This window comes from Poromitra crassiceps, assembly GCF_964638095.1.
Source record: "Poromitra crassiceps genome assembly, chromosome: 17".
NCBI classification, from domain to species: Eukaryota; Metazoa; Chordata; class Actinopteri; order Beryciformes; family Melamphaidae; genus Poromitra; species Poromitra crassiceps.
This window is the reverse complement of record NC_139635.1, coordinates 32,000,678-32,027,142: the sequence shown is the minus strand read 5'-3', so window position 1 is coordinate 32,027,142 and position 26,465 is coordinate 32,000,678. Positions and strand designations below refer to the sequence as shown.

Below are 26,465 nucleotides of genomic sequence, written 5' to 3'. Positions count from 1 at the left end.
GGTCTTGTAAAAGGATTTCAGGTGAGGCCTGTGGCAACATTTCTTCTGGGAAATTATTGTGGTTCTGCACTGACATGGTTAGGGACACTGGTCCCTTACATGCTACTTCTGTTGGGCTTTCTTCAGTGCTGGTGGGTGCGCTTTGGAGGTGGAGGTGAGAATGGTTTGACGATGCATCGGGGGTTGAGGAGTTGTAAGAACCAACATATGTTTCCCTGGGGGGATGTGTGGAACGATGACCAGACCAAACAGGCAGTTCAGAATGAGTGTTATTATTTTTGCCCCGGAAGAAGAGTGAGGGTGTGGAGGGGGGGGCTGTGGCATCTCCTTCTCCAGTGAGTTGCTGATGACGCTCTGGTTCACCATCAAGAAGAAGACAACAATCAGAGAGCAGCTCTTCTCTCTTGTTCTTGTTCTTTCTTGCAGTTTGTACTTTGTCCATGATGAGGCGGTTGTACCTGAAAGATGAGCAATAGGAAAATAATGAAGAGGATGAAGAGGAAGAGTCTGAATCATAGCCAGCAGCACATTCTGGATATTTAGGCCTGCGATTTCAATACGAATGCCAGCGACTCCCGGCGATATCATTTTCAGGTGAACCTGAAAATTAGAGTAGAAGGAACTTTGCGAACACATGACATAGCAGGGATCAAATTCCTGGCCCATGTCATGTCGGCTCTCATCACTAATAAGGCCCAATCACACACCATATAAACAAGACAAAACATAGGATAATAGCCAGAGATGGGAAGTAACTAACTACAAATAAACAGGTAGCAAATACTGTACTTAAGAAGGATTTTCAGGTATCTGTACTTTACTGAATATTTAATTTTCTGACATCTTTTTACTTTTACTCCCTACATTTTAACACAAATATCGGTAACACTTTACAATACTGTAACACAAAAAATGGGTAGTTATTGAGGAACTAGTCAGGAACTAACCATTAGTTCATGAATAGTTAATGATTAGTTCATGAATAGTTAATAGGTAGTTCCTTAATGGTAGTTCCTTAAGAACTGACCATTAGTTACCATGTTAACGAACCAGTAAGTAATGATTACTTCCTTAAAAAATATATATATTTTATTTTTTATTTCGCTAGTTCATGAGTAGTTAATGGGTAGTTCCTTAATGACCCTTAATGGTAGTTCCTTAAAGATCCTTAATGGTAGTTACTTAAGAACTGACCATTAGTTACCATGTTAATGAACCAGTAAGTAATGATTACTTCCTTAATTTTTTCCCGCTAGTTCATGAGTATTTAATGGGTAGTTACTTAAGAACAGACTATTAGTTACCATAGTTGTTACTAGGGAATTAATCATTAGTTAATGATTACTTTACCATTAGTTACCATGTTTGTGCCCCCTCAAGTAAAGCAGGCCATCATACTTAGTTGATACTAGGGAATTAATCATTAGTTCATGATTATCTTACCATTAGTTACCATCACCCTACCTATAACAAACAAATACAAGAGTTGTTCCAGGTGAGGTTTGAACCCTTGGACCCAAGATCGCAAGATTATTACTCTGACTCTCTAGCAACTGAGCTATCCAGACTGCTGAATTGTGGCAGTTGGTAGAGCCTATACTATGTATCTGCAGAGCCAGAGACCAAGTACTTATAGTATTAAAGGTATGTTCTACCCAAATACCACTTTCTGTGCAAATACTTAGTGTTAAAGGTATATTCTATACTAAAACTGCTTTCTGTCCAAGTACTTATACTTTAAAGGTATATTCCACCCAAATACTACTTCATGTCAAAAGTACTTATAGTTTTAAAGGTGTATTCAACCCATATACTACACTACTTTCTGATTTAAAAAAAGCACTTAAAATATTGGATAGAAAGCCCAACAGCTACCACCACTGCCACATTGTAAAGAAATGTAATCTTTTTAATTTTGATAGTTTTAAACATTTTTCAGATGCCTGTCTATTTTTTAAAATCTTACACAAACTTGCTCCTCCCCCACTCTCTGAGTTCATAACTCAAGGACAGAGCAAAGGCAGAGCAACAAGGGCGGCGTCCAGAGGAGACTGTGTTGTCCCATTTAGACGGTCCACGTTTGGACAATCAGTCTTCTCAGTCAGAGCCGCCCACTACTGGAACAGTCTCCCCACTGACATTAGAGAGAGCTCCAACATTTCCATTTTTAAATACAGATTGAAGGGGTGGCTCAAATCGAATCAAATTTGCACACACAATTAACTATTTAATCTTATATACAAATACACTTACACATATTAACTCACATTTTTACTTACATTGTTTTAATGTATTTGTTTTAATTGTTGTGTTAATTGTTTCTATGTACTGTCCTGTTAGCCTTGTTTGGTATTGTAATGTGACATTGTTGGTCGTTATGTTGAGCTTGCTATGCTGTCTTACAATGTTGTATGGTTTTAGCCTCATCCTATACTGCTTTGTTTACTTTTTAGTATGAACTAGGGATGTCAATTTTCGGTTAATTTCACTTTCGATTAACCGACGCTAATAATCGATTAACCTATCGGTTAATTCATAATTTTTTAATATAAAAAAAAAAAAAATTTTTTTTTTTTTTTTTTTGTGTGTCTATTTACTCAATGAACTCATGCCCAAACAAGGCGTGTCTATTTAGATGCTGAAATGTTAATGCTTTTTGTGTTAGAATTTCTAACACAAAAAGCATTAACAAGCATTAACAAAAAGCATCAACATTTCAACACAAATTCTTTTTGTGTTAGAATTTCTAACACAAAAAGCATTAACATTTCAGCATCTAAATAGACACGCCTTGTTTGGGCATGAGCTCATTGAGTAAATAGACCAAAAAAATTTTTTTTTTTTTTTTTTTTTTTTTTTTTAATATTAACTGATAGACCGACAGCAATAACCGAACAACGACGTTAGCGACGGTTAATCGATTAACGGTTAACCGTTGACATCCCTAGTATGAACCCTTGACCCTAGTTCTTTTACCATCATGCTCAGGGACTACAGATGAAAATTAGCTCTCTTGCTAACTCTGGTACATTTACATGGATGTGCAAACTGAGATGTTGATTAATGTACACTGTCCCTGGTAAATAAATGCTTAAATAAAATAAAATAATTAAGTACTTATAATTTCAAAGCTGTATTCCAGCTTGCCTCTACCCGACCACTGAGCACCAGGGTCAGTCTCAGAGACCCAGAACAGCCCCCTCGCCCTCCAGCCTGCCTCTACCCACATTCTGAGCACCAAAGTTGGCTTACAAGACCCAGGACATGCCGCTGGTAATCAGTGGAGAACGAAATTTTAGTATTTTACTGGGATATACCTAAGTACTTGGACATTAAGTATTATTTGGGTGGTATATACCTTCAATACTATAAGTACTTGGACAGAATGTAGTATTTGGGTGGAATATACCTTTAAAACTATAAGATTTGGACATAAAGTAGTATTTTGGTTAAAATATACATGTAAACTATAAGTACTTGGACAGAAAGGATAGAACATACCTTGAATAAAAAACATTTTTTTTTTACCCTCTATCTTCCAGGGTGGAAGACCCAAAAAGGGTTTAAAACCGCCCCTGACCGTCACTAATGACACTAATGTTTTCCCGTTAGCAGGTACGTGTGATTCCTTGACCGCGGCGAGCGGAGGTTAGTTTCTCAGTGGATTTGTCATCTATGAAGGTTAAAAAACAAATTTAGCTCTCGCGCCTTTTGCGAAAATGTGGGCAACTTTTTTGACAGCCCTAAATCCAAAATGGCTACCATCAGCTATGTTGCAAATGGTGCAATGGTTTGACCTACAATGCTGGAAGTACATGATTTCTGGGACTTTTTGGGTCCATAATTGATGTTATTTTGTTGATTTTACCTATTTTTGGCCTTCAAATCCAAGATGACTGCCAATTTTCATCTCAAAAACGAGGCAGAGTTGTGGTGCGTGCATCCTCGGGTATGGACTAGTTGTAGTTTTGGATGTTTTTATAGTTACAGTTGCAAAGTGATTGTGAACACAGACATTATATTTACTTAACGATTGCAATCTTTTTACCGGTAGTTCTATTTATCATTATAGTTATTGTTCTAGATGTGATTAGTCTTTTCCAAAGGAGTCTATTTCTAACTCTGGAGTCTTCCTTACAAGACAGATGTTTTCAGTGCAAAATACATTACCACCAATCAACATACAACACAACATGACTGATGAATTGAGTAAAAATGGCAGAATGTCATTTTACCTGAGCTTGTTGCATGAAACAAAAATACAGGCAAGGAGGATTAAACACATGATGGGTATACTAATGGTGATAAGAAGGATCACGCCAGTGGGATCCATACCTGAAACAAGAGAAGAGTCAGTTAATTGAACTGTCTGCCACAGAGTAACAACTACATCAGCTTCAGAGTATAAAGTAATGTTTTACTTTACAATGGCCACCTTACAGTGTAGTAAATAATCCATGACATTTTCCTATAAATAAATACTCCCCCTACCACCCATATCCCACTAGCCATTCCACCTATCCACCCTTTGAATCCCAACTCTCTACCACCTACCTATCCCTATGACCCCTCTTATCCCATATATCCCCCTAGCCACTAACCCTACCCACCCCTCAATCTCTACCACCTTCCTATCCGTAGCTATGGCCCTTTTCCCACAAAACATCCATGACTCAGTGACTGACTGAGTGACTGTCCTGACTTTTCCATCTTATGACCCTGGCGAGGCCACTGGCCCAGCGCCGCGGGAAAAATCATCTGCTGCACAGGAAGTGATCTGTTTTATTTCTGGTTTGTTTGGAATCAACAGAAGAAGAAGAACTGGGTAGTTAGAATGAGCAGTGATAGCCACCATGACTGAAAAGATAGAGACAATAGAAGATCAAACAGCATCAACAGAAAATCCAAGTACTGGCCAGTCTCTCTCTATCTATCTGATAGATAATGCACTTACAAGGGTGTAATGTGGCAGCTGGTAACGACAACAAAGAGATAAACGGTCCAGTACAGAACAACAAAAACAAAACATGAATTGCAAGTCAAGTATAAGAAGTAAACTAAGTGTGTCTCTACTCCTCCACCAGCTCTGATTTGGTCTTACCCCGTTTGTTGGTCTTGATCACTGTTGGGTCCAGTTTGGTGACAATGTCCTCCATGACACCAGAGAGCTGAAACACACACTCGTACTTCCACCAGTCTTCAGGTTTGACTGATGAAACGTCCAGCTGAACACTTGTCTGGAAGGTTCCATCGTGGTTGGGGAGGATAGCTCCCTGGTCCACGAGGTCCTGAAGCTCCTCTCCATCTCTCATCCAGAACAACATGGCTCTGTCAGGGTAGAAACCTGTGGCATGGCAGCTGACTGGAGAGGAGGGGGACTTCTGGAGGAGAGACACAGAGGGAAGCACTGGAGAGAGAGGGGAATAGGGGTATGACAAAGAGGGAAAGAAGGGGGAATTGGGGCAGTGGGTGAGAGAGAGGGAGAAAGAGGAGGGGAGAGAGAAAGACAGAAACAGGAGGGTGGGAGGGAGAAGAGAGGCAGAGAGAGAAAATAAAGAGGGGAAAGAGAGAGATAGAAAGACAAAAAGATGTGTGTAAACAAAAAAAAACATCAGTTGTATGTACAGTGTGTTGGTTCATATTCACAGAGACAGATGAACATTGTTGTATCCATGAAATAGGTCATGTGACTCTACCTGTTCTCTGCAGAGTGCTCTTCCCATAGGCCACAAACGTCTTCAGGCTATCAATGCAAATCTGGGAAAGGTATACCTTTAACATTGCTAACATGGCTTTGTTATTATTCCATCTATGTATGGTGATGTCAGCCTGTGGTTTTAAAGCGATCCATGTCCATCTCTTCAGGTCCAATACCATCAAGTCTTCTCCATCATAACTATATTGATCATAACCATTAACGTCTCCAGTCTCATCATCCCATTCACAGCCATTCAACCTCTGGTAGGTGTGAAGACCTGAGAGAGAGACAGAGACTGAAGTAAACCAGAGTGAGATCCAAGCTCGGTCAACTATCAGTGGTTGATATCACTGTGTGTGTGTGTGTGTGTGTGTGTGTGTGTGTGTGTGTGTGTGTGTGTGTGTGTGTGTGTGTGTGTGTTCGCGCGCGTGCCCGCGCATGGTTAAATGTCGAAATTGGGGACAGTGTGTGCATTTGTGGACAAGAGCCATGTCAGTGCCAGTGGTTAAGGTTAGGGTTAGGTTAAGGTTATGGTTAAGATTAGCGTTAGGGTTAGGTTTAGGTTTAGGCAAGTAGCATTATGGTAAGGGTAAGCATCCAGGGAATGCCTGTAAATCTATGTGTGTGTGTGTGTGTGTGTGTGTGTGTGTGTGTGTGTGTGTGTGTGTGGGTGTGTGTGCGCGCGTGCGTGTGTGGTGTGGTGTGGTGTGGTGTGGTGGCATGATTTCGAATCGCACATAAGTTACGCAAAAACCACGCCCTGTGCCTGCCTACGCAACAGTCAAGCGCCGGGATTGGCCAGGCGCTCATGCGTGATTTCTAACCCCACATAGGATAAGCAATAACCACGCCCTGTGGCGCCGGGATTGGCCAGGAGCCTTAGCATAGTAATAATAATAAGCATAATAATTCTACACAATGTACACAATCTACAAAAACATGCAATAATATAAACGGTGTTGTGTTCACGTTCATAGCTCATATAATATAATGTATCATATCGTTAATTTCAAGCTCAATTCTTACCCAGAGAAAAGGTACAGCACTGTACCAAGCAATAGTTTTTTAAACATCTTTATTTTAAAAGATGAAAAACCCCAGGTGCTTTAGTCCCAAGCTTCAATGCTCCTGGCCAATCCCAGCGCCACAGGGCGTGGTTATTGCTTATCCTATGTGGGGTTAGAAATCACGCGGCGCTCATAGACCAGACCTGCACATCCAAAGCGTCAAGGCCGTGCCCCTTTTTGGGGGATAGAAAGAATGAATAGCGTTGTTGTGATGGTATTTTTGCCGTGTTTTTAGCTAGCATAGACAAAATACCAATTCATTAATTTCGGGTTCAAGTGTTTTTTTGGTTTGATAAACATGTCTACTAATTATTTTGCGACCTTGCCTGAACCTGAACGGTCGAGATATATGAATAAATTAAGGTTGACTGGTCTGTCGTCATGTCCGTTCAGCCTGAGTCAAAGAGGATTTCCGCATTCCCCCAAAAAGGGGCGTGATGCAGTGCGATGACGCGTTGCAGTTCTGGGTCTATGCTCATGTTGGGCTCCGTTACAGGGACACCATTCCTGGCTGTGAGAAGCAACAACACCAAGCCTGCACCAAGCGAGGCTGCAGCGAGGCTGCAATGAGGATATTGAAAGACAAAATTCTACATCGCACCAAAGCATACAATGTATTTTAATGTTATTTGACTTTCTGACCACCCGCCTCAGAATAACAGATGCTGCCCTTAGCCATTGGGAAGGCTAACCCTTTACTTTTGGTTTTATTTATTGTGTATGATTCAACTTTTTATCTATGATTTTATATTATTGCATGTTTTTGTAGATTGTTGGGAGTGGCCTGGGGGGGGGGGGAGCTAGGCCTATGTGCTGTAGCCTATTGTATTTTTAATTTTATATTTTTCATCAGCTGAGCTCTGTTATTGAAGCTTTGGCTAAAGGCCTGAATTTTACAATGATGTTTTGAAATAAATGTTTAAAAATCGATTGTGTGTTAAAAGCTTGTGTTACGTTTTAGTTGGCGTCATTACAGTAATTTATTTTCAATGTCAGCTATCAAGAGCAATTTGGTTAATAAAATCGCTGGGCTGGGCACAGTGTTTGTGGTGTGTGGGAAATGTTTGTTTGAAAAGCTTGTGTTACGTTTTCATTAGCGTTAACGTAATACACTAATAATTCATTTCAATGTCCGCTATCAAGAGCAATTCAGTTGGTTCATGAAATCGCTGGGCTGCGTGCCGTGCAGTGATTGTGGTGTGGGAGATTCCAGCTGTCAAAAGAAGACAAAAGACTTGCTCCTGGCCAATCCCGGCGCTTGACTGCTGCGTAGGCGGGCACAGGGCGTGGTTTTTGCGTAACCTATGTGCGATTCGAAATCACGCGGTGTGGTGTGTGTGTGTGTGTGCGCCCGATGGAGGCTACATCTCTGCTACTTTACAATAAACCAAGTTGAAAATCATTTCAGCAGAATAAGGTGTAACAAACCAACCTCCAGTTTGGTTAAAGCGCTGCTTATACATGTCAATGTTGTATTTGAATTCCATCATCATCGCCACACAAGACCCAGTTTCTCTCTCCCAATACTGTGGATCATCTGCGGTTGCCTTGATCATCCAGTCCTGTTTGGGTTTTACTCTCTTGGTGTTGCTATCACAGTATTCGATCTGAACTCCATCAACCATCCCGCCTTTCACAAACTCTGGGAAGTTTGGGACTCCAGAGGATGCAGTGTAGAAATACTTCAGGGAGTGAGTCACTGTGGGACAAACAGATTTACATTTTTTTAATGAATTTGCAAACTCACAACACAACAAAGAATTTCAATTTCTGGAGTTTTCTTTTTTCAAAGGGTGGACATCTCATTATGAAACTCTTCATATTCAGTTTTACTTTTTCATTATGACTTTTGAAATGTTTTCTGAAAATCATGTTTAAAAAAACACATTTACATTTCAAAAGTCATAAAAGTGGTCAACCAGGTTTCCATTACTTTGCTGGGTCCAGCAGGGTTGCCCTCTTTGCCGTCGCGCTCGAGCCCATTGCCTTAAAAATACGTAGCCACCCAAGCCTTGCAGGCCTGGAGGTCAGAGGCGTTGAGACGCATATTTGTATGCAGACAATGTAATATTATACCTACATAATTTAGAAAAGTCGATCCCCACTCTCCTAGAATTAATCACCTCCTTCGGTAAGCTGTCCGGATACACAATTAACTGGACAAAGAGTGACTTTATGCGTCTCTCCCGGTCTCCTGGAAAATCTCCCATTCAAATTGGCAAAGGACCGTCTCACCTATCTTGGCTTGACCATACCCAGAGATCCTAAACTAATATTTAAATTAGGGATGTCCGATATTATCGGCCTACCGATATTATCGGCCGATATTAGCATAAAAAAATCGATATCGGAAAATATCGGTATCGGTTTTCATGCCGATATATATATATTTTTTAATACAGGGGGAGTCTCACTGAGTGCAATGCTCTCTTTTTCAGGAGTGCCCTGTTCACATTCACACACACATTCATACCTGGAAGCTGACCAGTACAACCACAGTCTGATCTGTTGGCCACTGAGCAGCTCCACTGGAGCGGTTGGGGTTAAGGGCCTTGCTCAAGGGCACCTCAGTGGTGGTAATGAGGGAGGGGCAAGCGCTGCCTTTTCACTTTCCCCACCCAGATTTATCCTGCCGGTCCCGGGGATTGAACCGACGACCTTCTGGTCACAAGCTCGCTTCTCTAACACTTACAACTTTAACACAACATGCATATTATATTATTAAACTCTTCAGCTACATTAAGCTACATTATGTAACTTGTTACGTGAAATCTTGGTGGAAAAAAAGCCCGCTTATATCGGTATCGGTTGATATCGGTATCGGAAATTAAGAGTTGGACATTATCGGATATCGGTAAAAAAGCCAATATCGAACATCCCTAATTTAAATTGAACTTTGTGGACTTTGTTTCAAGACTCAGTGTATAGAAAACTGGAAAATCCTGAAAAAATTGAAAAAATGGAGGCCAGCTCCATTGTGAACTCTTGCCAGCCATGCTATTTGCTAAGTTAGAGACACCTTCGAAAATTTGAATTTAAGTTTTGTCATGAAAAACCCAATTTGTTTCAATCACTCTTTTTTGCCTCCATGGTCAGACAAAAACTACTTTTATTTATTTATTTATTTAACCTTTATTTAACCAGATAAGACCCATTGAGACACAATATCTCTTTTACAAGGGTGACCTGGCCAAGAGGCAGCAACATCATCAGCAAATACATACAATTACAAGTAAAAACAAACAAACATAAGTACAGAGAATACGATCTACTCAAACAGGAGAACAATAAAAACAAATTAAAATCTAAAAAGTGCCAAAACATCAGTGCAGAAAGTACTAAAAGACACAACTAAAAGTAACAAACTATGCGTCATGGCAGGAGCAGCTAGTGGTGAGTATTTCAGAATTTTTTTGTTTAGAACTCGATAAAGAGATGAGATAGGCCAATTTAAGACGGGCCTGAAGGTCGTTCCATGACCAGGAGCCAAAATAGAACAGACTTCTTCCACCAGCCTCAGTCCTAGCACGTGGCAATTTAAAACGGATCCAGGCAGTGGATCTGAGATTGTGAGTGTCACTAAGTGACACAAACTTAGAACAAATATACATAGGCAGCTGACCTAAAATTTAAATATACCAATGATGCATCCTGCGCATATCAAGCGAAGACCAACCAACAGATGCATACAGTGTACAATGATGTGTCCTAAAGGCAGAGGTAGAAATGAATCTCAAAGCAGCATGATAAAGTGGATCAAGCTTGGCCAGTGCAGTTTGACAAGCAAAACTGTAAACCGTGTCACCATAATCAAGCTGAGACAAAAATATACCTGTTACCAGCTTTGTACGGGAAGAAAAAGAGAAGCAAGATTTTAATCTATAGAAGAAGCTCACCGTGTACTCGAGTTTCCTAATTAACATGTCAATATGGTATTTAAAGTTGAGATTCTTGTCAAGCCATATACCTAGGTATTTATAAGTTTCAACAAATTCAATGGGGATACATGCCTGGAGTGAGAAAGGGCTAGTTTCCATCAAAGACTTAATACATAGATGGTCATTTTGCATCCTTTGATTTACTGACAAGGAAATTTGAGTTGCCCGGCACGAACTGGCTCAGATTCCTGCAAATCAGAAATGATGTTCGATCCAAGATTCACATGCTTTTTTCGATGTGTTGCTGAGCCCTCCTCACTCCAAGCACCTTATCTCTAGATTTGTATGTCTGTTTGACAACTGCAACACAGCCTCTAGAGGATTAGAGAAGCATGACCTTATTTCATGCATTTAACGGAATTCCCCATTCTAAAACCCCATAGCCTTTTCCCCTGAGGATCCAACATGCTATTTCCAGAGTCATTCCTGCCGTACTCTATGGGATTCTGGGTCGTCTGTGATTCTTTATCGTGATGTGATTCCGATTGAAACAGGATAGAGAGGTGGGACATAGCGTTTTGATTAGGAGTTTGATTTGATTTGATTTGATAATCTTTATTTTGAACTTGCACATAAAACAAAAAAAATAAAACATATCAATGAAAGCCATGATCTAAAAATTAAGCAACAAAAATAAAATAAAAATAACAATTAAAAAGAAAATGCAATCATTGATCAACCTCAACATGTTCAAAAAGGAGTAGGAAGAAGTAAAGACTTATATACTCCTACCCCCTTCTTATAACTTTGTTTGCTTTGACCATTGGAAAACGGGCGTGCCTGGGCGGTACTAGAAGAGAGTACCGCAGGGTTGACATATTTTTGCAATGTTGGATCATCAGGGGAAAAGGCTATGGGTTTTTAGAATGGGGAATTCGGTTAAATGCGTGAAATAAGGTATGTGGTTAACAAAAGTTTATGGGAGTGGTAATTGATATTTGCAGTGGTAGGTTTCAGATTTGTCGGGTAAAATACATTATTTTGCAGACTGCTTTCTCCCTCTCCTCAAAGGCATTTACCTGGGTCCAGATGGCAGCCACTCTCCTCAACTCGCATTAGTCAGTCACTCATCCCAGACACGGCCACTTTTTAACAGTCAAATCAAACTCCTCCACATGCTATGTCCCGCCTCTCTACCCTGTTTCACTCGGAAATACGTCACAATAAGGAAGTCACATACTGTGCAAATGGCGTTTCAGCTTGACATTCAAACCAGTGGGCTAGGTCGGGGTTTGATAGAGGAAGCCACGGAAGTGATAGCCTACTAAAAGCTGTAGTTCATCGAATAGCCACTTGAGGCTGCATCCAAAAGGGAGTCGTTCCCCGTTCACCCCCATGTGTTAGTCTCACGTAGTCAGACCCACTGTCGACTAGGGCTGTGCCGATTCACTTATCTCCCGATTCGATACTATCACGATACTTGGGTGCCGATTCGATATATATTGCGATTCTACGATCATTGCGATTCGATATTACGATTTATTGCGATTTTTGTTTCTTGTTTTCTTTTCCTTTTTCAGTTTGTTTGCTTTTTTACACTAGAACATGGGAAAGGTTGAATCATACACTTCTAGAGAGAGACTGTATATTATATCATGAGTAGGGCCGGGTGATATAGTTAAAAAGTATATTGATATAACATCTTTCATATCAGTCTCGATAATTATTGATAATTTTAATTACCCTTAATAAAAAACATGAGAATTAAAAGGTTGCATTTAGCCACTTTATTTTGAACCACCTTATTTTCAAGGCACACAGGTAGGTCTAATTTGTCACACACACACACATATGCTCTGCGTGCAACTGCAAGCATTATTTACAGACATGGTGATGTTTTACTTTGATGACAGCCTAGCGTTGCCAGCCTTCTAAAAGAACGTTTTGTAACGTGTATTTCAGGGTTGTAGGGTTAACGTTAGGTGAATCAGAGGTGTGGAAAAGCCTGGGTTTTGCGTTGACTTGCTTAACTACAAATATGTCATAGGCTTATGTAGGGCTGGAGGGCGACCGCGCGCCGTTTGTTGGGAAAATGAACATGTATGAATGCTTTTTTTTTTGTCTTGGGGGGTGGGCGTTAACCACTTTTGAAAGTAGTGCTCCAGATATAGATATTGTAACAACACAGGCGAGGCCGTTCGCGAACCCGGAGTCTCCAACTTACAAGCCCAACACGTTAACCATCAAGCTAAAGGGACAATCCCTTTAGCTAAGGTCCACGTGCTTGCTTTTATCCTCACAGACCCAGGATCGCTACACTACCTCCACCTGTGGGAAGCGCAGCCCCTGCGCTTCAGCGTACTCCATGCCTCACCAGCTTGGTGCAGCAACTGACGGACGATTTCGGCTCCCTCACGCATCCCATTCGGGGCTGCCTTCCGATGACCGCGCGGCCATCCTATCCCACTTCTGACACCAATGTAACAACACAGGCGAGGCCCTTCGCGAACCCGGAGTCTCCAACTTACAAGCCCAACACGTTAACCATCAAGCTAAAGGGACAATCCCTTTAGCTAAGGTCCACGTGCTTGCTTTTATCCTCACAGACCCAGGATCGCTACAATATAATCTACAGCCGGCACTGCCAGACTACCCTTATGTTAAAATGCCTGACTTTGTAACAGGATTAAACATGTTTACAGCCTGGTTCAAAACATGGTTTTGGTCTATATAGCTAATTTCATGTTTCACAACAACTGTACAGGGCAGGGGGTGACTTTTTATATAACTCGCGGTCTCGCGTACTTACAGTAAAATAGACAATAGAAAAGGTCCTCTGCTGACGCCACTCTCTCTCTAGTCTAGAGGACACTAGAAAAGACTATGTTTTGGGGGTGATTGCCTGTCCAGTGATCACGCAGCTTGCTGATCATGGACGAATAACAGGCCGAGCTGCAGCTCTGGGAAACTAGTCTGGGCACCTTTCACTTTCACTTTAGCTTCTATTCTCTAGATGATGCGCGTCTCACGCCTCGCAAGACACGCGCGGGGCAGAGCAGCTCCAGCGGCTACGGAGTTTCTCACTCAATAGAAATAGCCTGTCACTCTTTGCACTGCATTGTTTCTCCAATACGGGACGCGCGTCCCGTATGAGTTCAATACGGAACACGTCTTTTTGTTTACAAATACGGGACAATTCCGTATTTTAAGGGACGGTTGGCAACCCGTCTGCATTGCAAGACATTTTTAAGGGGAACCAGAGGAACTCACCTCCGCTGGTAAGAGCCGCGCTCCATATGAGAGAGACGACCACTAGACTCACAACACGCTGGACCCCGGTCATCCTTGTCTATCAGGTTCCTCTATCTGTCATTAGGCTGAAAATCCACAGCATGTATTTCCTGGTTTAACATGAGGGTGTGGTGGCTCGTTTGAGATGAGGCAAGTTCGCCTTGTTTGCCCCGTTGCATGATGGTTAGAAAAGGTGTCCGACGTGCTCCGCCTACCCGACTGCGTGAGAGCGAGGCGGGCGCAGATTTGGAGCGAGGCGCCGCAGTTGCTCCCCACCAACTGCGCCCGACTGCGGATGACAGAGACGAGAAACGCATCAAGCTGAGCGCCCATTGGTTCAACACAGGTGCATCACAAACCCACAGTGAAGTGTAGAAACTTAAATGTTATAGGCTATCTATTCCAAGCTGTCACTTTATATTTTACATAAATACCACCTGTAATGCCCACATTAAAATAAAAATAAAGAATCTGAAGGGCTGGGTCATTTGAGCAGTGAGTGTGGGTGGCGCTAATGCATGTTTTAATTTGTTTACAAATCGCTGTTAAACAAAACTGTAGAAGAAGAAAAGCAGCAGTGAGTGTTTTTTTTTTTTTTTTTTTTTTTTATAAATTTTATTCAAGACCATATCATACAAAAAACAGATAAAACACACGACACACACAGACAACATCTACAGTACAAGGCTCAGGGGTACAAGCAAATAATACTAATAAGAAACAACAAGGTAGGCTACTTCATGAGGTCACAAAAGTTGTAAATAGCAGCACAGTCCTGATTGCTTTGGTATTCTTTGAGTGTTTGATAGAGTCCGTATATTCAGTGAAATCATTTTTAAACACGGGGAAGAATGGTTTAGAACCATTGAATTTACACTTGTGGATGTGGTATTTAGCATAGAAACAAAAGATTAATTATAAAACATTTCCCCTCATTCTCCATCGTGAAATCAAATACACCAAAGAAAACATCCTTAAAACAGAAAGAAAAATCTGAGATGAAATGCAGTTGGATGAACTTCAAAATCTCTGACCAAAATTTCTCTGTATGAGAACACTTCCAAAACAGATGTGAGACATTTTCATCAGAATCTTTACAAAATGAGCACTCAGACTCAATGTCCCGCTTATATCTTTTAAGAAAGGATTTTGCTGGGTAGAACCTGTGTATTAATTTAAATGTAACTTCTCTCACTTTATTGGTAATCAAATATCTGAGTGGCAACAACCACACTTTCTTCTAGTTAGTTCCGGTTAATGGCTAGAGTAGTCAGATTGTCTGAACTGCTGCTCATTTGGCCTGGCTGCTCTGCTAGTTCCAGTGTGCTGCTGCTACCTGGGGCTGGGCAAAAATGTAAATTCATTTCTGGCTTATTCATTGGCTCTTTTCACCTCTTAAGTAAAATACTAGTGGTGGGACTCGATTAAAAAAAATCGAATTAATTAGAGGCTTTGTAATTAATTCATCTAAATTAATCGCATTTTAATCGCATATCAATATTTGACACAAGAAGCAACATTTTTCAATTCAAATGGATTTTGGTATATGAATGAATCAGTGAATAGGTAGTAGTAGTAGTAGTAGTAGTAGTAGTAGTAGTAGTACTTTATTTGGCACTTAATTACCAATTTACAGGTTACAAAGCAAACATGAGCACAGGTTAAAATGCACAATCAGCACAGGTTAAAATGCAGACATCATAGTAGCTTCACTAAATAAAATAGAACTTTCAGTCATAAACAAAAGGAGACCAGACCAACAGGACATGTTATGGGGTATGGAGGAGGTTCAGGAGTCTAGTAAGGTATGGTATGGGGGGAGAGTTCTGATGGTGACGTGTTTTTCTGAGGGGATTGTTCAGTTAGAACAGACAATACATATTGCTGTATTCGCACTATCAGACGTGAATTTACTAATCTTGGCTCTGAACCCCGTCATCTAGTCGAGTGTGGGTTGGTGACTCTGCTTAACGTTAGTTAAGTTAACGTTACCCTCTGGCTTCCACGCAGCTGCAACATGTTTAGCATTGAGGTGATAACGGAGGCTTGAAGTGAAGTGCTGATATGCAAATGTTTGTCATTACAGCGCACTTCCCACATGTGGGGCTTTGTTGTCTGATGTCACATGATCGGTATGATCGGTATGCCTGGAATTCGTCCACTGAGAAACGTTCCATGGTCTCTGTAGTGCAAAAATAAAGTGCGATTAAAATGCGTTATTTTTTCTGAATCTAAATTAACGCGTTAAAGTCCCAGCCCTATAAAATACTGTAGCGTTCCAGGTAATCCAGGTATTACCTGTAATGTGATGTGCAATAGAAGTGTCTAGATTGCAGCTAGGAACTAATGTGTGTGGGTGTGTTCCTAGGGGGAAGGGGGTATATAGGACCAGCGGCCGCGGGCCGGATGTCAGTCTAGTTCTGCGAGCGAGCCGAGACGGTTGCTGTGTGTAGAGCTAGCTGTGAAGCTAGCTGCTAGGAGCTGAATGAGCCTGTCAATAAAGAACCTGTACCAACTACAACTCTCCGTTCCTTGGCGGATACACGATCCGTTACAATACATAACCTGACTGCTCAATTTTACTGTCCCCTGTGACTATTCATGACCATACTGTCACTATATGTCACTATATGTGACTATAAGCCACAGTATATTCTGTTCTGTTCTTCTCTTCCCCAGCTCCCTCCTCCCTTTCCCTGCTCTCTCCTCCCCCACATTCCCTGCTCCCCACCTCCTCCATTCCCTGTTCTCTCCTCCCCCACATCATCATCCCCCTTTTCTCCCTTTCTCTCTGTCTCTCTCTATCTCTCTATGTTCAATCTTGTTATTACTACTGTAATTGTTACTGTTTTATATTTAGCTATTCTCTGTTAAGTCCTCTGAGACATGCTTGTGAATTAGGGCTATGCAAATAAACTTGACTTGACTTGACATGAGCACCTTTCTGTGAGCTGGCAGTTGATGTTATTTGTTTTTGTCTTGTCTTTTTGTTTATTGTGCTGTAAACAAAAAATGTAAAAAAAAAAAAAAAATCTGGTTCAGTGCCTTGCTCAAGGACACTTTCTCGGGTGGGAGAGATATATTTGCTGTTACGACGGGGGGAAAACTGACCTTCCAGTTACAGATTATCTCTAACCACCAGTTCAATATAGAGGAAAGGGTCTACTTTGCAGAAAATCGCGATCATCTCTGTACTTGCAGCTTCTCCTTTCCTCCTTACTGTGTCGATGACAAAACAAGCCTTGTCACTTCTCTGTTTCTCTGTAGCTGCATTCTCCCTCTCAGAGTCAGTTATCACCTCTTTGTGAAGAAGCTCGTCCAGCAGACGGTTGAGCACAGGTCCTGATACGCTCTCAATGAATTTGCTCCGTATGCGCGACAGCAGCCTCTTGTTTGAAGAGAGATTTGGACCACTCTGAACCTGGGGCTTACTTACAGCATCTGAGGAAAGACTGACTGGCATTTCCCATACACACTGATCGTTACTGTCTTTCAGAAGGAGATTAATATCTTCAATTATTTTTTTTACAGTCACCTGGAACGTGGGGATGTAGTTTTCATAAGATTCACTGTCGAATTCTGCCTTCTTTGGTTGTATTAGAATTAAGTCATCGTCAGGAGAAGTGGACAGTTTGTACTCCTGCTCTGGGCATAGTTTAGTTTTTGAGGCTATGTCTATGAGCCTCTCGTATCCAACTAGTTTCTTCCTTTTGTGCAGCACATCACGGGGCACAATGTTTACAGGTAGCAACCACACATTGAGCACAGACCTGAGATCAGGATCATCTGGTGGTTTGTAGAGTAGCAACACGTATGCACGGATCGGGCGAGGGGGTGAGTTTTCATCCTCGGCCATGCCATAACCAGAAAAAGCAGTGATGTTTATAATAACATGAGTTTCTGTTATCTTATGGGGAGGGATGAACTCAGTGTCCTCATCTGTCACATGAGCCACTGACAAGAATTCACATCCGCCTGCAGAGCTGTCCTCACAGTGTGGCAGATGCAGTTGACAGACAGACTGCTGGTGGCATTTTATGTCAAACAGCGGTCCTGCAGCCTTCTTGTTATGCTGGGCTAGCCTCTGTTCCCATGGGATAACCCTGTACACCACATCTCCTTCTCCCTCCATGTTAAACACTAGACCTGTCACACTGCAATGGTACAGACCTGGGTAGGTGCACTGGAACCTATATATTTCATCTATTTCATCAACAGCAATATCAGGTGTAAATCTCTCAAAGCGGTCTTGTAAAAGGATATCAGCTGAGGCTTGTGGCAACATTTCTTCTGGGGAATGCTTGTAGTTCTTCACTGACTCGCTGACATTGCTGAAAGAGGAGCAATAGGAAAAGAATGAAGAGGATGAAGAAGAGTCTGAATCATAGCCAGCAGCACATTCTGGATATTTAGGCCTGCGATTTCAATACGAATGCCAGCGACTCCCGGCGATATCATTTTCAGGGGAACCAGAAAATTAGAATAGAAGGATCTTTGCAAACACATGACATAGCAGGGATCAAATTCCTGGTCAACGTCATGTCGGCTCTCATCACTAAGGCCCAATCACATGCCTAAACAAGACATAGGATAATAACCAGAGATGGGAAGTAACTCCTACAAATACTGTACTGTTAGGCCTACTTAAGAAGGATTTTCAGGTATGTACTTTACTGAGTATTTATTTTTCTGACGTTTTACTTTTACAGTACATTTTAACACAAGTATCTGTACTTTCTCCTCCTTACATTTTCAAAAGAGGCTAGTTAGTTTAGTTTTAATGCACGACAGACAAAAACCATGTAACATTGTTTGTCTGTCTCTCTCGTCTCATGCTCTCCCAGCTTTCAGGCAATATGAGCTGAGCTGAGATGAAAAAACATATCACACACATTATTAATCAAAGTATAGTCTTTATCAGTGGCGCCGGCAGCCGTAATCCTGTACACACCGTTCGTACAATTTTCTTTATAAGCAAGCAAGCACCGTCACTAATTGACACTAAAGTTTTCCCATTAGTTGGGTCATTACATGTGATTCCGTGACCGTGGAGAGTGAAGGTTAATTTCTCAGTGGATTTGTCATCTATGAAGGTTAAAAAACAAATTTAGCTCCTGTGCCTTTCGTGAAAATGCGGGTAACTTTTTTGAGAGCCCTAACGATGCATTATGTAATAACTGCACATTATGTAGGCTAATAATGTAATAAAATGTCACTTTCAATAGGCTATGTAATAACGACGTATTAATTAATAATCTGCACATTATGTAGGCTAATAAATCGTCTGAACGCAATATGTAATAACGTTTGCTGCATTTTGTAATAAATATATTAGCCTACATATTGCACAGAATGCGGGGGTTGCACTTTTTTCTTGCTGAAAATGTAATAAGTGACGCATTATGTAGGCTAATAACATTACAAAATGCTGTCTGTCATTTGAAAATATATATATATTTGACCATAAAAAGCATTTAAATTCCTGGACTTTACATGCAACAGAGTGTCGACCCGTGCCAATTAACCCAGAATGTGCTAATTTCTCTGTCCTTGTGTATTCAAATAGGATAAGATTACCTTTTCAGACCATTGGTCATTGTAGCCAAAAAATCACTGCGAGGACTCAACGCAGCCTCAAGCCTTTGGCATAGTCTTCGCGCCCAGCCAAGCGCATAGGGCGCGCGGCGATTTTGACGTCACGGGGCGTGTCGGGGGGCAAGGCCTGAGCGCGGCGCGGCGCGTCCATGGAGATTTTTCTATCAGCGCGTCGGGTTTTGGCACATTGTCAACATGGACGCTTTTGAGGGAAGACTCCAAGGGAAAATGGCGGCGATTGAGTGCCAGACAGTCTGAATGAAATTGAATGTAACGTTCCCAATTCTATGTATTAAATTCTAAAAAACGACCCTCAGCCTCAACATTTGGGAAGGCTAAGCCACACAACTAGTTCGTTACAATCGAACGGCATGCTTCGAAGGCGACTTTACGACGATGAGGACGGTGAGGACTCAATCACAGCAGATCTCCGCTGATAGACTACCACAGGCACAGGCACCTTGCTTCCTCCTTCAACGCTTCTCTGCGAGATTTTGTTCGTATACCGCCCCCTGGCGTTTCGGAGCGAGCTGCGCACTGACTATGTTCTGTTTTGGCCCGCACAGAGTGCGCGCGCCCTCCACGGAGCCCCGCTTCCAGCGCGTGCGCGAAGAGTATGCCAGACGCTTCAGGCCTTCTCATGACCACATGCGCACAAGCGCGCAGCAAGATCCCCTTGCTTTGATGACAGTGCTCCGCTGTTATGGAGGCTTCTCAACGGCCTGCATAGTCCTCATCAGGGATTTCAGCCAAATCTATCCAGAGTGGGCTTTTTTAGCCATATTTAGAGCAATATCTCATTTTAAATTAAAAAAAATTGGTTTCTTTTAACCTTTTTTAGCCATATTTAGAGGAATATCTCATTTTAAATCAACATTAGGATTATACTGTTGTGATGTCATTATTATGTAGTATCTTCTCCTTTTCTCAATAACTTTCATGTCACCACCTGCTCAGCTCTCCTGTCAGCATAATTGTAACTAACAAACACAAACTTGGTTTGCTGGTGCTGCTGTGTCTCTTCACTCTCTTTCTCTTGGTTGCTGGTGCTGCTGTGTCTCTTCACTCTCTCTCTCTCTTGGTTGCTGGTACTGCTGTGTCTCTTCACTCTCTCTCTGCCGTGTCCCTTCACTCTCTCTCTCTCTTGGTTGCTGCTCCATATCTCCATTCTCTCTCTGCTGTGTCCCTTCACTCTCTCTCTCTCTTGGTTGCTGCTGTGTTTCCTACGTAAAAAAAAAAAAATGTTATTTTCATGGGAGAAATTCATTTTTCAAAATGGGGGGAATTCCCCCCTTGCTTCATATAGGGGGATACACAGTTTTGGGGGGGGGGGGTGATACTACTTAGTCTATGCATGTAACAATGCATGTAACATGTACACATGCATGTAACTGGACAGGATACTTTTCTCTAGCATCTTCTTGCTCGCGTTTTGCAGGTTAGCAGCTGTAATGTAAAATGATACTCTGCTGGTTCACACAGTTTAACGTTATAAGATAAGATAAGATATTACTTTATTGTCAGACAGAGTCCGAAATTTGTCTTGCATCCTCAGACACTTGTTTCTCATCGATACATACAACAGTGCAAAACGACAACCAACACCATCCTCAAAGTGCATAGTAGACAAAACAATAACAATAACAAAATACAAGAATAAGGAAAGTGGCTGCAGCGCTTCCTTAGTCCCTATCTAGAGCCTCTAGCCTGATTCAACAGTTTGACAGCCTGGGGCACAAATGCGACGCGTGATGCGCGTCGGACTTTCAGTAATAAAATTAGTGGTGTGTTCCTCCACCTCCACAACAATGACGTCTTGTTTTGCTAACCTAACGTAACGACGTTACTTACAGTTGATGCAGGGGGACCCGGAAAATAGCTTCTGATGTCCCTCTTTTTCCGAGTGGGAGGACGAGGAGGAGGCGGCATGTCGGCATGTTAGTAGTGTGTGTCAGAGCCATATGTGTGGGTGGGCGTTTGTTTGGTCATCAGCCAAATGAGCCAATCAAACGTGAGTTTGGGGCGGAAAAATTGGACTGGCCCATTCAGTTGTGAAAAACAGGATTAAATGTAACTTTGAACATAATGCAAACTAATTTCACTCAATAATGGTCGGGTCAATTCTATCCTTGCAAAATATGGGAAGACAATCTAAATGACCTATATAACTGCACTCCAAAGATAATGCAAATAAGGTTGCTTAAAAGTTGATAGGGACAATTGGACACCCTGAAATGTTGGTTGTGACTTGTCACGACCAACCCTATGCAAATTGACGCGCTTGGTGATCCCTGTCCCCAGTCTGCCAGCAGAGAGAGGGTTGCAGAACCCAATCAAACAGCGCTGAGTGCTGACCAAGCCGACACTTGCATTTCGGTCTTGGCCTTTGTTAGTTGATAGAAGTGTGGTTGACACAGACGAATTTACGGCCGCAATCCAGAGATTACAGGGTCATTTAAACGCACCACCGGCTCCTATGTAAAAAAAATAGCTACACTTTGCTACATTTTTTAATCTAAATATAGGCTACATCTACCAATCACCTAAATCTACAAGTAAACATCTAAATGTCTCTGCCTGGTTGTGTGAGCCTCCAGTCAATACTGGCTAGTTGTAGTTTTGGGTGTTTTTATAGTTACAGTTGCAAAGTGATTGTGAACACAGACATTGCAATATTTTTTATACGGGTAGTTCTATTTATCATTATAATTATTGTTCTAGATGTGATTAGTCTTTTTCAAAGGAGTCTGTTTGTATCTCTGGAGTCTTCCTAGTTCCCTGTTTTCCATCGGACCAATCAGATATTTCAGGCCAAAAGACATTATTGGTGGTATACCACCAATCCCATGCAACACAACATGAATGATGAATCGAGTCAAAAATGTAATTTTACCTCATTTCCCCAGTAAGCAGCAGGCAGAGCAGTATGCCTGCTACAACTAGGGCAATAATGAAGGTAATACCAGGTAGTCCATCTGAAACAAGAGAAGAGTCAGTTAATTGAACTGTCTGCCACAACAGGAGTACCTACATCAGCTTCAGAGTGTAAAGTAACTTTTTACTTTACAATGGCCACCTTACAGTCTCTTAAAGTAACACCACCCATATCCCCCTAGCCACTAACCCTACCCACCCCTCGAATCCCGAATCTATACCACCTTCCTATCCATATATGGCCCTTTTCCCACTAAACTCACTAAACATCCATGACTCAGTCACTGACTGAGTGACTGTTCTGACTTTTCCATCTTATGACCCTGGCGAGACCGCTGGCCCAGCGCCGTGGTAAAAATCCTCTGTCGCACAGGAAGTAATGCATTTTATTTTTCCGGTTTGTTTGGAATCAACAGAAGAAGAAGAACTGGGTCATCATAGGTGTCAATTTGGTATGGCAAGGTTGGCTTCTAGCCAATTTTGAGAGAAAGGGAAAGAGAGAGATAGAGGAGAGAGAAGGAGAAAGAGGGGGGGCAATGGGCATATATGAGCATTTTATTCTATAATTTCCTATCTAATTTTTGGGTAACACTTTACAATACTGTAACAGCTCCCGAGCGTGGCACTGCTGCCGCTCACCGCTCCCCCAGGGGATGGGTCAAATGCGGAGAACAAATTTCGCACACTCAGGTGTGTGACAATCAGTGGGACTTTACCTTTACCTTAACACAAAAAATGGGTAGTTATTGAGGAACTAGTCAGGAACTAACCATTAGTTAATGAATAGTTAATGATTAGTTCATGAATAGTTAATAGGTAGTTCCTTAATGGTGGTTACTTAAGAACTGACCATTAGTTACCATGTTAACGATCCAGTAAGTAATGATTACTTCCTTAATTTTTTTTTCTCACTATAGTTCATGAGTAGTTAATGGGTAGTTCCTATTGACCCTGAATGGTAGTTCCTTAAAGGCACTATGTGTGATTTTTTTGTCCACTAGATGTCGCCATTTCAAACCATAACAAAACTTGTTTACCCAAACAATCTCGATCCCACCCACCAGCGCAGAGCACTTCCTGGTTCCCCCGCCTCCCTCCCTCCCTCCCTCCCAAGCAACGGAGATATAAACAACTATTTTGTGCATAGCCTACCTACTGCAGACGTAAGTACATAAAACAAGCACGAATGTATCTCGGCTATGTATTTGGCTTGAGTAATGACAAATTTCACATGATAGTCATAAACCTTTAGGATATTGACAATAGTCCGCTTGGTAAGACTTATTTGTATCATCTGCTAACCGATCAAAATCCATGTAACGGTTACATGGATTTTGAAAAGGTTACATTGTAACCTAACCTTTTGCATAGCCTGCCCTATTGCTAAGTACGGTTAGGCAAAACGTTGTCTAAAACCAGGTTGACATAGCTAAATTAGGATGATTTCAATTCAATGTTGGGGACATCGCTAGCTAACCACAGCTGTCTGTCAACAGTGAGTAGCTTAGCCTGTGTTTTTGTTCGTCTGCTAATACCAAGACATGGCCAAAATGTATTCATAGTGCAACGCTAGTATTTTCTCATTGTTAGAGTTGTTCAAACTAATTTCAAACGCTTGAATCACTGCTGTTTTTTATAGGCAGGCAAACCAAGCTGTATGCCTGAAGCCCAGGCTAGCACCAGTGGGACAAAGAGGAGGCAGGGTCGCAGAGAGGAAGGTCGGCTGTAGGACGATAGCAGATCTTGTCGACATCCTGAAGAACCGCATAGCTGATGGAACTGGTCACGTCATTCTGGTGTAGCCCATATTTTAGTTTTGCAAATAAAGTATTTTTTCTGATAAACGAAGTTGTGAAATCAATGTACTGAGAAACATCACATACACTGTCTATTATATAAAGTAGGCTATATATACACAGAAACACAAATACTGGTAGGCTACTAGACACACTCAGCTTTAGGGAAATCTAATGTTACAATGGAGAATAGTGGCCAAGAGACATGGATGAAGTCATATCAACTTTATTGGTGTACAGAAGATTGCAGACAGCAAACATCTAAACATCAAAGATGATAGAACATGTATTATACAGGTTTGCTATAAAAGCACAATTTCTCCATCTCAAATATCATAATGGTGGGTCCACTTGTTTTCTATCTTGACTATCGTCAGCTCTTCTGGATGACTGGCACCTTGAAAATCAGACAAATGGAAACGTGTTGAGTATTAATTTGAATCATCTATTTTGTAGCTGGTAGATATCAAGGCAGGGTTCCTCCACATTGTCATGAATTAGATACTTTTACCAAACCTTGATTTGTTTGGATGGTGTTACAGCTATTTTCTAATGTAACGTTGCTTAGTCTGACAGAATAGAAAAACAAACTGCTAACATTAGCGAAGCTAGCTTTTCTCCATGGCCTTTCTAAGTGTTTACACATTACTATATCGTTATGCGTCATAGTGACAGCAACTGGACGTAATTATAACAGAAAATGCATGCAAAATTTGTAATGGGAAGTAACGTTATGTCATGCATGTCAACAGAATGTCTGTGTATAAGTTATACACGAACGACAAGCTAATCAAATCCTGCAGCAGGCTACTAGCAGTGTAAAGTCATTTGAATAGCCGTGAAAAGCAACAGTTAGCCAAGTGATTACAACATTCCCAGAACAAATTCACAATATCGATAACAACTTGTACATTTCGCTATCATGCGTAACGTTACTGAAATGGGACATGCAAACGCTATAACCATTGACCTATATATAACGTTACTTACCGTGTGTGTACAGGAGAACACGCCAGCTCCGAGTCACTTTGCAGGCCAGATATAGCTGCTCGTAGGGCTCTCCATCTAGTGAAAGCCAGACCGGCAAGGTTGATTCTGGTCTGAGATATTTCTTTTCGGCGGCGATTTGGCTAAAGCATGAAACCGCAGACATACGCTGGGTCAGGGAATGGAATGTCAGGAATGCCCGCATAAGGGATCCGCCATCTTTGTCTACAAAATTCTGTTTTGGGCTGTGGGCTGGGAGGGGCTCACTAGGTCGGCCTCTCGGGGGAGGTGTTTCTATGTAAACAGGTTCGGGTAGTAGCTCTACTCTCCAAGAGGGCCATCACAACACAGGGAGGGGGCGTGGCATAGTTGTAAACACAGAAATGAACCACTGTAAGTCATCATCATATACAAGTTAATGGTTTGGTGATATTTAATAGTGCAGAATCTTACACATAGTGCCTTTAACGAACCAGTAAGTAATGATTACTTCCTTAATTTTTGTGATGAGTAGTTAATGGGTAGTTACTTAAGAACAGACTATTAGTTACATAGTTGTTACTAGGGAATTAATCATTAGTTCATGATTACTTCACCATTGGTTACCATGTTTGTGCCCCCTCAAGTAAAGCAGGGCTTCATACTTAGTTGTTACTAGGGAATGCATCATTACTTCATGATTATCTTACCATTAGTTACCATCACCCTACCTATAACAAATAAATACAAGAGTTGTTCCAGGTGAGGTTTGAACCCTTTGAACCCTTGGCCCCAAGATCGCAAGATTATTAGTTTGACTCTCTACCAACTGAGCTACACTCACTGAATCTGCAGAAGAAACGGAGAGGCTACGAAGAAGCGAAAGAAAGCCTCAAGAAAAAACCCTGAAGAGTGTACAACGTCATCGGTATAGAATCATCTATGACAAGTGGAGGTCTCGTACAAAAATAGTCAAGGAGATATTGAAAGATAAAGCCTCCGAGGATGAATTGAAGGAACTGATTGAGAACATGGAGAGCACCTGTTCTGATGTAAAGGACATTTACGAAGAGTTGCGTCGAATGCAAACTTCTGAGCAAGACCTGCGGCGCAGAGTTGACATGTGTAACGCTTTCAGGATTCATCATTCAAAGAGCAAAAAGACAACTTGAAGGGCATGAAGAGCATGAGGACGAACCTTGGCCTGATGGTGGAACAGACTTACCAGTCTCTTCGTCTG

The 26,465-nt window shown here is 41.6% G+C and overlaps 2 protein-coding genes across 3 annotated transcripts in view; both read right to left on the bottom strand.

Moving 5' to 3' along the window:
- Window positions 1-102: 102 nt before the first annotated feature.
- LOC310792345 (major histocompatibility complex class I-related gene protein-like) lies at window positions 103-13,986 on the bottom strand (the record flags this gene model as incomplete). Its single annotated transcript, XM_083654066.1, has 8 exons — window positions 103-215; window positions 364-458; window positions 4,236-4,335; window positions 5,102-5,407; window positions 5,697-5,757; window positions 5,875-5,975; window positions 8,198-8,464; window positions 13,914-13,986. The coding sequence occupies 8 exons, from the start codon at window positions 13,984-13,986 to the stop codon at window positions 103-105; spliced, it is 1,116 nt and encodes a 371-aa protein (XP_083510192.1).
- A 2,767-nt stretch (window positions 13,987-16,753) lies between these two features.
- Window positions 16,754-26,465, bottom strand: part of LOC310792081 (uncharacterized protein) — a 19,554-nt gene continuing 9,842 nt past the window's right edge. For both annotated transcript variants that reach the window (XM_083653789.1, XM_083653790.1), the window contains exons 6-9: window positions 26,451-26,465; window positions 22,423-22,504; window positions 20,525-20,752; window positions 16,754-18,265 (exon numbers count right to left, since the gene is read on the bottom strand). The exon at window positions 26,451-26,465 is cut by the window's right edge and continues 417 nt beyond it. In XM_083653789.1, coding sequence (XP_083509915.1) covers window positions 17,053-18,265; window positions 20,525-20,752; window positions 22,423-22,504; window positions 26,451-26,465 — 1,538 coding nt within the window. In that variant the 3' untranslated portion in view covers window positions 16,754-17,052. The remainder of the gene's footprint in view (window positions 18,266-20,524; window positions 20,753-22,422; window positions 22,505-26,450) is intronic.